General features: G+C 44.5%; 1 protein-coding gene across 2 annotated transcripts in view; it reads left to right on the top strand.

Annotated features, from left to right (window-relative positions):
• The first annotated feature begins 290 nt into the window (after nucleotides 1-290).
• The window catches only part of LPGAT1 (lysophosphatidylglycerol acyltransferase 1), a 66,694-nt gene continuing 55,836 nt past the window's right edge, over nucleotides 291-11,148 (top strand). Inside the window, exons 1-2 of one of the 2 annotated variants that reach the window (XM_035560374.2) lie at nucleotides 291-484; nucleotides 794-1,052. In XM_035560374.2, coding sequence (XP_035416267.1) covers nucleotides 815-1,052 — 238 coding nt within the window. In that variant the 5' untranslated portion in view covers nucleotides 291-484; nucleotides 794-814. The remainder of the gene's footprint in view (nucleotides 485-793; nucleotides 1,053-11,148) is intronic. The other variant, XM_035560382.2, reaches the window with a different exon arrangement.

The raw sequence follows: 11,148 nt of genomic DNA, 5'->3' as shown, positions 1-11,148 counted from the left end.
CGGCCCCCTTTCCCTCACTCCCCCGTAACTAAACCCGCTGCCAGGGGTCGCGAAACCCCTTCCCCTCCTTCGGGGGGCCGCGTGCGAGGGGGCCGGGGGCCGAGCGGCGCCCGCCCGCCCCCAACAGGTGCAGGGGGCTCCCCGTGCCCGGCCGTGCGGGGCCGGCGAGGGCAGCACCGGCACGGGCAGGAGCGGGCAGGGGTGCCGAGGCCCGGCTCGGGAGAACCGAGGTGATCCCGCGGTCTGCGCCTGCCCGCCCGGCCCGCCGCTCCCGCCTCCCCGCCGCCCGCCCCCTGTCTCTCCCTCTCCCTCTCCCTCTCCCTCTCTCTCCCCGCAGGCTGAGCAGCGCTGCCGCGGCCGAGCCCGCCGCCTCCGGCTCCATGAGCCGCCGCCAGCCGCCGGCCGGGACTGCCGCCACCGCCACCGGGCCCAGCTCCCCCAGCCCCGCCGCCGCTTCCGCCGCCGCCCCGCCGCCCTGCCGGAGGTGAGGCCCCGCCGGCGGGGCCCGGCTCCGCTCGGCAGCGCCGGGCCGGGCCGGGCAGGGCAGGGAGAGGCCGCCCGTGACCTTCGCGGGGGGGGGGAGATGGAGGGAGGCCGGGGGCCGGTGTCCCGGCCCCGGCGGGGAGGGAGGCGGGGAGGGCGGCGGGGAGGCTGCCGCCGCCGGGCGGAGCTGGGGAGCTGCCCCGCAGCCTCCGTGCCCCTGGCAGCGGGGGTGGCCGGGCGGCGAGGAGCCCCCCGCTGCCCCGGCCCTGCCCGGAGCCTTCACCTGTGCCCCCTCTTTCCTCTCCTCCAGGACGGTCCCGCTGTGAAGAGGATGGCCGTGACTTTCGAGCAGGCCCAGCGGGTGGGCTATACCTTGCTGAAAGCACTCCTCAGGTTCGCTTTTATGGTCGCCAATAACCTGGTTGCTATTCCGTCCTACGTCTTGTATTTAATTGTGCTGCAGCCGCTCCGAGTGTTGGATAGTAAGCTCTTCTGGTATATCGAAGGAGTGTTATTTAAATGGCTTTTAGCTATGGTGGCATCCTGGGGCTGGTGGGCAGGATACACAGGTAAGCACATCTTATTAACTACAAAATGTACAAATATTAAGCTGTCGACAAGTATTATAACGCAGATGTTTTAGCGTGGGGGTATGCAGGGGAATACCTAAACGTAGTGGGCGTGGGGGGGGTGTTTCTCTTTCAGGTGCCGTATACGGATGCATTGTGTTTCTGCATAGAGATGCTGAGCGTACCAAAATGTTTTTTAAACTGTAGCTGCAAATTTATTGTGTGTTAAACAATAGAGTTTCTCAATCAATACTTTCTGTTATCAGAAACAATGCTTTTTGGCATTATGTGTCTTGATCGCTTTGGTTTAGTATTACATGAAAGAGGCATGTCTATTCAAAGCAGTGTTGATTTGTACTGTGAATATAGCTGCTAGAGCCAAACTCTGAGTGTGAACAAACTTCCTTTGTAAAGTGCATGCATCTCTAAATCATCTCCACTTAAAACTGTCAGGACACAAAGCTAAGAAGTTTGGCATGAAGGTCATCTCAAAAGAATAGGTCTTCTGGTCCTTGAAACAGCAACTGTCTTCTCTGCTGCCTGAGAATGGAGGGAAACAGAAGCAACCTTTTTCACAGAAATAGTGATGCCTGGTGCTTCTTGATTATATGGCTCTTCATTTACTGTTAGCAAAGCTAATTACAGAACCTGTAGGTTTTTTCCCCCCCTCTGCATGCTTGCTTTGCAGTGATTATTGAACTTATTTTTACTTGTTAGTATTCATAGTCTCATCAAGATGAAGGACTGAACTGAAATATTAAGGAAGGCTCTAGTCTTGTCCTTGAATACACTGATTTTCATCCTGGCTACTGCACTTTCTGCAAGAAAACAGCCGTCAGATCTTTGTATGTGCTTAGACCTTGGAAAGGGGAGGAAATGAATCTGCTGAGTGCAAAATATGAACAGCCCTCCTAAAATTCTTTCCCTCTCTTCTGCCCAGGCTGCATCCGCAGGTCTTGTCCATGTAAACAAGGAAAAAAAGGAATGGCAACACACAGCTCTGGAGTCTGGTCAGACTCCCGATTAGTCAGAATGTCAGTATTGACCCAGACGGAGCGCTCTTTTTGTTAGGCTACAAGAGCTGAAGCCTCTGTGATAATATGCCTTTTGGTACCCTGTCATGTGCCTTTCCGAGATGCACAAAGTTTCTGTGGATACTCTAGGTGAGCTTCCAGTTCTTCTTAAGGAGATGGTGGCAGCAGCAAGCTGGATTCTGGTCTGTCGGGCTAGAACTGTCGCAGCGTTGCACTGCTTCAAAATTGCCTTGCCTGGTACAGCTCAAGCTTTTCCAGATATGCTGTTTTAAAAATCTTTTTATATGTTTGTATTTGCTCATTAAAAGAAGTCCACATAGTATTTGCAGTGGCAGGTACATTTTTAAAAGTCTGCTTTATGCCTTTAAGCAAAAAGTCCTTCCGGAAGGGAGGGTTAATTTTCAAGGTGTTGTGTATATTATTATTAATTGGAAGTGGGAAAGTTCATGGGCATAATGGGAACGTTAAACTCATACAGCATACGACCCTGAGGATACGCTGCGTATATTGAACATGCTAGTTAAAATTCAAGCCATTGTCCCATGACGATACGGTTGTCAATTTTGAAGGCAGTTTCTTTGGGACAGTATTACTGCTGACTGCAGAACTGTGTGGTTTCTTTTGCCTATTGCTTGGAAAGTGGTCTTAGCATGATCTGCATATCCTAGAGACTTCCTGAAGCATCTGTTCATTGGTGTTGCTGCTGTATCTTGACGATTTGAAATCCTTTGTTTTGCAGTCTTGAAATGTCCTAGTATGTTTATGTGACGTATCATTTACAAACAGCTACACAGAAGTGTTTGCTGGGATGATGTGTGGGTAAGGAGGCCCTTCTCTTCGCTTCTCACTATAAAGCATGGCTTTTGACTTGGGGAGGATTTTAAGCAAGCGCTAGTACGAAGTCTCAGTTTGAATATATTTTCTTATTTGGTATGAAGACATGAACATGTTTTATGCTGAAAGCTACAAAATAGCAAAAATAGCTTGTTTCTTTCTCCTTCCTTTCTTTACCCTCATCAGTGTTTGCTACCACACGCAGAACAGACCTGGAAAGGATAGGATACCTTTCTGGCTGCAGTACATGTAGACAGAGTAAATTTGTGCATCTGTTTCCAGATGGGTAGATTTATAAAAGGTTGTTGCTGTGGTCCCCTCTTCGTATAGAGTACGACATACATTAATTCAGGACTGAAATACTACTTTATTAGAGTTGGTGCCTAAGACTTACAGTGGTGTATCTGAAAGAGACATCACTCTAGAACTTTTCTGTTTTCAATTCCAAGACTAAGCCAAAGATAAGCTGCAATATATTCCATCTTCGTGAAAGTAAACAGAAGATCATAGGTATGTATGGGTTCATCCAGAAGATTAAGGATTTTTCTTTTTTTGGTGTGGTGCAGTGGTTGGTGAGTTGGATTTTTTTGTTTGTTTTTTTTTCATCTCAGTTCAGAGGGTTGCCAGCTAAATAAGTTTACCTGTCTTTTAATTGGAGGTAATGTTATGTTTTGCTTGTGTCGTAGGTGTGTTTCTATTTTTACTTTTTACTTATTTTTTCCCCTTCCAGGCTTGGGTCATCTGTTGAGCAAGAAGTGACGTTAAACTATAATTAGGGACTTAAACTCAGCCTGCAAGCTAGATTCAGGGCAGACTTTTTTTTTTTATCCCCCATGTAAGTTTGTATGTAATATGTAGGAGAGAGCTCAACACCAAATGAAGAAAATGTGGCGAGTGTTAGTTTTTCCTTCTGGGCTTTGCTCTTGTTGCATAATTGTTGGTACATTTCATTGAATCACACTGGAACAGCTGAGGAAAAATCGTGAACTAGGTCTGCCCTTCTCCTCCCCACCCCCGCATAAACCTGTGCTTTTGTGCTAGGATCCCAGAGGATTTGTTAGAGAAAAGTGCATGATCTGTGTCTCTAATCTGTGCTTTTTGATAAACGTAGGTGTCTCTGTTTGCCAATGCACTTGATCTTATGTAAAGAGGTAGTGGATAACTGGACAAGCAAAATAGGGAAAGGAATGGGAAGAGAGGTTGTCAAGATCCTTCTGCTTTCCCTAATTTTTCCTTTTAAGATGCAAATATGAGAGAGAACTTGGAACTCTGATTTTTCAAGGGCAGAGGATGATAAGGATATGTTGCTCCCATGAACTTTATAGTATTTAAGAAAGGGAAAACTGAGTATCTTTTTATGAAGAATGTTCAGATATCTAACGGTGTTATTTGATTTTTAGCTGACTTCAGAAAGACCTTCTTGGAACTCTTGTAAGCCATTTTTTTGAAGGCTTTTTGTAAAATGTATTGCCCTTGTAGGAGCAGTTCAGTTAGGGCACTCAGAATCTGCGTGTAAGTGTGGTTTGAAAGGCACCTTTGAATAACACTTCTCAATATTTTCCTGCATTTGTTGGAAGACGCAGCCTGAAAAAATGTGAACTTGAGAATGCTTGATCTTTTGTTGGCAAGTACCTTTCTTCTGTGCTATAATTTGTCATTTAACATACAAGTAGAACAAAAGCCCCTAAATAGTACAGTAGATGTAATGAGGGGAGATGGAACATATCTGCAGAGGTGAATTTCTGATGAGTCCCTGCTCACCTACAAAACTCCTTTTAAAGCAGCCATCTTCTAAATCGGAACTTCTTCGGGTCAGTAGCTACTACTGAGTTAAGTTTAATATCCCTGTGTCTAATCAAATCTCTAAAAATAGTTGGGGCTGGGAGAATTGAACCTCGCTTGGCTTAAAAATGCTTAGATGCACTGTTTTCTTGTCTTCTCCTGCCATCTACGCAGCAGTTATCATTAGCCGGTGATATTGCTGTTGCCGAATTGCAATTATAAGTCTCCACGATAGTCATCAGCAGTCCTGATAATTGTGATGCTGATCTCATTCTTCACTCCCCTCTGCTCAGCTCGGTCCTGCTTGGGGAGTAGCACCGTGTGCCTCGCCCTTACCCGTGGTGACGAGGAGCTGGCGATGGGCGAGTGTCCTCCGTCTGCAGCAGTGCTTCTGCCTCTCAGGGCCCCAGGGGAGAGGCACGTCGCATGGGGTCAGTCTCGGAGGGGCTTTGCATCAGAGTTGTGCTTGCAGCATTTTGTACTCCAGCGGTGAAGAAGGTAGAGGGTAACTCAGTGCTACCTTCTGTTTCAGCCTCTTACCAGCGCACACAAAGTCTCTCAATAAAGTTGGACAGGTTGATGAAAGGAAGAGTAATAAACCTCTGCCACCATGCAGAAAGCATCTTAGTGGTGTGAGGATGCTTGCTGGTATCGTGATGCAGGTAAAAAGCTGAACTTAGCAAATGGTATTGCCTGTTACCGTTCTGTACTAGCTGGCAAGGACGTTTAAGTAGTATCTAAGAATATTCTGTTTTTGTCAAACAAGGAGAATTTTTGTTTCCTCCCTTTTGATTATTCAGCCAACAAGAGTAAAATTGAGATTTGGATTTTTAGTTGTCTCTCCCCTCAAGTAATTTGAAATCTATTGTAAGATACTTACCTAAAATCAGGTAGTGACCAGTATTTAACTTCTTCTGTATAACTTGTTCAGCAATCACCCTTTTTATTTTTTTTCGTAATTCAAAGCATTCTTTGTTTCATCAGTCAACAGACTCAACTCCTTAAACCCTTTACAAATGAGAATGTTTTGGTAAGATCCAGGTGGGGTTGTGATAACATTTCACTGGCACAGGCCAAGCGTGCTGTCAGCGCCGCTTGGCATGGCGAGGGCCCCTCTCGTCAGGCAGGAAGCGCAACACGAGTTGGAAAACAGCAGATGAGATAAAAGTACGTTTTTGGCACCAAATAAGGCAGGGGGTGTTATTTCAGGAGACATATCTATGCATTTAGCCCTGCCATTGTCTTCTACCCCACTTTGTTCCTGCAGTATGATTTCTAATTGGTAACATTTGGGGATTGTTTACCACTGCGAGGACTGCGCAGTCGGCTGGGGGAAATAGTCGTGTTTTTGAGTTGTGGAAATGAAGAAAAGAGATTGTTCTTGCTTTGTGGTTTTGTTTGAATGTGCGACAATACCTGATGTGCCTCGATGGATTTGGAAAGCAACGTACCAGGCAGAGACCGACGTTGGGCTTCTAGGCAGTCCCTGACTTGAGTGCAGCTCTCCCCGATGTGTCAAACTTCTGCGTAGGCTAGGGTTAGAACAAGCTGGGATCTTTGAATTTATGTTGTAAGAGGAAGTTTGTGTGTAACTAGTGAGCTGCCTTGATAAGGAAAGGTCGGAGTTGAATGAGTGAGGGACATTGGAGCTGGTTCTGCTGCGGCCTCAGAGCAAAGGCTCATTGTGTCTTTGCGTAAGAGGCGGTGAGCAGTACAGTGAACTCGCTGTCCCCTTCTTTGTGCAAGGGATGTGTGTGTTTGTAAAGGGTGCTATGTAGTGACCCTTGACCTATTTTAATCACATCTAAAATCACACCAGGAAATTCCCATCTCACCTTTTTGGAACACGGGCTTTGCCATATTTCTTGCTTTGTACTTCATCTAGTGTCAGCAGCGTGTCAAAAGCAGTAATGCTCATCTTTTATTTTCCTATTGTATCATTTAACTGTAAGCGGTCATTCTGAAAGATTAGCTATTGAAATGCTCTCAAAGTTTTATTTTTAGAAAGCTACTGCCTGCTGGCACAGAACTTAAAGCACAAGCACATGCTGTTATTTTTTTGCTAGCGGTATTTGTGTTGTTTGTTGCTATTTGCTTCATTTTTTTTAGGGTGGGTTAGTCTATGCTCCTGTGTTTCACCTGATCTGGATAAAACAATATGTTGCAAGCATACCAAGTCTGTCAGGTAGACCTAAGGAAAGTAAGACTGAAGTTATTGAGGAGTACTCGTACAGAAAGGTGTGAAGGGGAAATTATTTACTCTGGGAATGCCTGTGGAATGCTTCTGAACTGGAGTTCCATTCCTGCTTATGGCCAAGATTTCTATTTTTAGGACGTTTTTTCATCCCTCCTAGTTCTAGGCCTGACATTGTTTTTAGTGTATCTATTCATGCTAGTCATCTTACTTCTCCCTTCATTGCTGGTTAAGTGCCTGGAAGGGTATGACTAAGAATACCTGAGAGATGTCTCTCTGTTCTCTGTACCTTCCTTTTTTTTTTTTTTTTTTTTTTTTTTTTCTTGATGGTAGGGTCTTAGGAACCACGTGAAGTAATTGTAGGAAAGGTTTTGTCCAGCTCTGGTTTGGAGGAGGAACAGAATCTTAGGGCATTAAACTCTTTATGCACCAGTTCTCTGCAGTGTGCGTGAAGGGGGGATTTGGAATATGTCAGGGATAATGCCTTGATGTCAGAGATGCGATTTCTCCTTCTCACGTGTGTTTAGTATAACCGCTTTAAAACAAAAAAATAAAATAAAATCTTAGAGCTTTTCAAGAAAACTAGAGAAAAAAATTGTATGACAGGAATAAAACCTATTTTTCTCTGTCATTTTGTTCTGAGAAATTACGTTTTTAGAATGCAGCTCAAACGAATAGATGTATTACTTTCCCTTTCTCTGTTGGGTGTGTGAGGGATGGAGAAGCCTTGCCAAAGGTTAGTTTGGCAAGGTTTTAAGCCGTTGAAAACAGGACTTTAAAAATTGAAGAGTTGTGCAACCTTAATTAGACAGGGCAGTTAGTAAATCCTTTATGGAATATAAGCTTAGTGGTGTAACTTTCCGGCGTGAACTGAGCCAAAATACAGCTCCAAGATATGTAATCTGCTCGTGTTTATTACAGCGGAATATAAACTAATGCTTAAGATGACACGTCAAATGCAGGATTGCGTAGGCACGTAATTGCACTGCTCTTGCAGTTGCCACACTGGAGATAATAGTCCATCCATTCGTATGTGCAATTACTGAAATAAATAAGACCAACATGTTTGCATTCCTAAAAATGCTCCATGACACCAGTGAGGGATTTTGCGTACAAGGCTGTATTTTTTCTCCCCACAAGCATTTCGAGCAGGGAGTGCCCCTGAAGAAGGCCAGTCCCAGGCTTTCAGTCTCATGGTTGCACCACTGCTTCAGTGTTATTGCCAAATACTGCAATGATTGTGTGGTGATCTGCACCACAGCCCTGAGCCATGCTAAAAACTCCCCACCGCCTTTCTTGCTGGAGTACTGACAGACAAAACACACCAGGTCCCTAAACCAGTTCACTCTACAGGTGGGGTGAAAGAAGATGGGAGCAGACAGCAAAGGGAAAGAGGAACTGCATCTTTTGGTGGCACAGCCAGCTTTGCTGTAGTCGTTGAACCACTGCACGTGGCCCCAGTTCGAGAGAGCAGTCCTGTGCTGGACAGGGCTCTGGTATGTGGTTGAGGTGTCACTGAGGTGAACTTCTTCACCTCCTTCTGCTCTCTTGTGAAGTGATTATTGTTATTTGGGCTGTAAAAGTGCCTTTTGCAAAGTTGCTTTAGAGAAGAAAATCAAGCAGAGGGTGAGATCGAGGGGCTATCATGAACTGAAAACGGGTTGATTAGGGAATAAAAAGGCCAGTGTTCGTTTTAATGAAAGCTTAGCAGTGGGGTTCCTCGGAAGTTTTGTATACTTGGCTGTTTGAGTTTGTCAGCTGCAGAGACAATTGTAAAGAACTTTGAAAGTGGCTAAGCTATATGAATAGCCAGCAAATTGCAGAAGTTGTTCAGTGTTGAACAGTCCAAAATAATGAACATTTAAGCAAACTAGCAGCCTAAGAAAGAGGTCAGTATCACGATGGAGAGCTTAGGGAAAATTTTGGCTCAATGCATGACTGCACGTTCTGTTATTATTCTCCTTGTTCTCTACATATTTTAATAAAAGTACTAGCTAGCTTCATGCTTTGCTGTTCTTGTCTCAGTTATTTTAAAGCTATTTGAGAATTAAGAAGGGGCTCTATGAGGGTCAACAGTTTCATTAACGCAAGCTGAAATCAAATGAGAACCATTTCATTCACAGCTAAACTTGAATCAGAACTGAACTAGACAACTTAGTGGTTCTGTTTCCTGGGGAGAATAACGCAAAGAGATGCCGTCTCCCCACGTGTGTGTAAAAAAGAAGGGGACTTTAAATATCATTGGAAGGTAATAAATTTAAATCTTTTAAGATTTAAAAAGTCAGCAGTGCCGATTTTTTGGGTTTTATTTTCCTTATATATTTTCCTTACGGCTTTTTACAAATATTTACTTTGCAGGATAGGTGGTGTCATACAATATGATCTCAAAACCTTCTAAAAGGTAAGGAATTGTCCCTGTGTAAGGGATCTAATAGTTTAAGCTAGTTTAGAGTATCACCTACCTTTGTAATTTAAGTAAAGGAGGAGAGGAAGGATTAACAGCTTTATTACTGCTTCTCACTTATGTAGAACTAAAAGTAGAAAGTGTTCTGCAAGCCAGGGCCAGCGTGCTGCTGTCTGAGAGGACGCGGGTTCTGGAAAGTTGAATCTGTAGGACAATGACATAATGCTTGTGGGGGTGTGTTTTTTTGGTGGCAAAAGGGAGGATTTTGACTGAGTGTGTGTTTTTTTTGGTCATCCTGTTTATTTAGTTTCATTTGTTTTCTAGCATCCTGACATTCCAAGCATGTGCAGTTTCTGTGAATGTCTGTAGCGTCTGTGCTTGCTTGCCAGAACGGGGGGAAAAAACAACCGCCAACCTTCAGAATATGTATTTTTGGTTAGTATAAGCATCAGTTATGTTTGAATGTGGTATTTGGGATAGGCCGTTGAACACCTTTTTAATGTAATTTGGTGACTTGGTTAATTTATCATACATGTAGATAAATGTTTTTAGTGTTTGTAGTATAGTTTCCTTTTGGGATTAAGCCCCTTGTTTAACAGCTCTTCTTTTTGTCATCCCTCCCACATTTCTGATTTGCCTCCTCACAAATTTGTCTGCAGTTGACCAGATGGTTCAGAGAGAATGATGTTCTTGGGAGTTTTGTGAAAACTGGCAGCTGAGCAGAGAAGAGAGAGACCCGAGCCAGTGCCTCAGCTGAGGGCAGAGCAGGCAGAATTTGGCCATCGTCTATCTCGCTGGACATCAGCTGCACTGCCAACTAGTGCATAGGTGCTTCTGGGTTTGTCCCACCGCTGGCATATCTTGTCCAGCACGTTGTGGGAAAGGAGGTTAGGCAACAAATCTTTGGGAAACGAGGCTTTGTTACTTCTGCAGCTTCCAGAACAACTCGTTAATCTGGCAGCGGCAGATGGCGTCAGATGCAGCGTCCTTTCCTCTGGAAGATGTTTAGTTCACCTCGTTTATCATGGCCTTTTAGATCCCAAAGGTATACATGGATAGCTGTTTAGTGTTAATATAAGGAAAAGAATAAGGAAAAGAATAAGGTGGTAAAAGAATTGTGGGTTTAAGACTTTCTACTCACTTTGTGTATATATATATATATATATATAAAGGAGTTGGCGTAGCATCTCTAAAAGGAAGGCGTGAAGGACGTCAACCCAACTGCAGCTTTTGAGGCAGAGCAGTGATGCTTCGATTACCGCAGGCAGGGCAGAGCCAGAGGAAGTCAGTCAGAAATCTGACCCAGGGTTATGTGGAAACATGAGGCTTGAGGTGCATTTGAGAGTGTTTGAAGAGACCTGGGAGAGAGCAACCATGTGGGCGGTAAGCAGTGTGACGATCTGTCAAGCAGGGCTCTGTACCATCACGCAGCATGCGTGAAGGCACTGCGTTAGTAAGGTGACCTCTTGAAATTTGTACCTGTCAGGTCTATTTTGATATGCATAAATACATATAGATGGCCTGGCAAAACTCCAGGTCTGGTAGCTTCCAGCTTCCTTTCCAAATGTATTCCTTTCATTTGGATAACGTACCCATTTTTATTTCCTGCGCTTGCCTCTGGCATCAAATTCAGTTTTTGTTCCTCCTAGCAACAGCTTTTACTTGGAAACAAATATAACCATAGCCTGTGTATGTGCTGATACACCATATACCAAACACAAGACGTTTAGTTTACATTTGTAAAAGGGTTTTCAGATGAAGGTATGGTTAATATGAATGTCTGTTAAGCCTCTTGCATGCATTGGATTACATGAAAAACTAATGGAGGAGTATTTTCAGTATTGGAGA

Source organism: Cygnus atratus, chromosome 3 (assembly GCF_013377495.2).
Source record: "Cygnus atratus isolate AKBS03 ecotype Queensland, Australia chromosome 3, CAtr_DNAZoo_HiC_assembly, whole genome shotgun sequence".
In the NCBI taxonomy this organism is placed as follows: Eukaryota; Metazoa; Chordata; class Aves; order Anseriformes; family Anatidae; genus Cygnus; species Cygnus atratus.
This window is presented reverse-complemented; position numbering and strand designations above follow the sequence as displayed.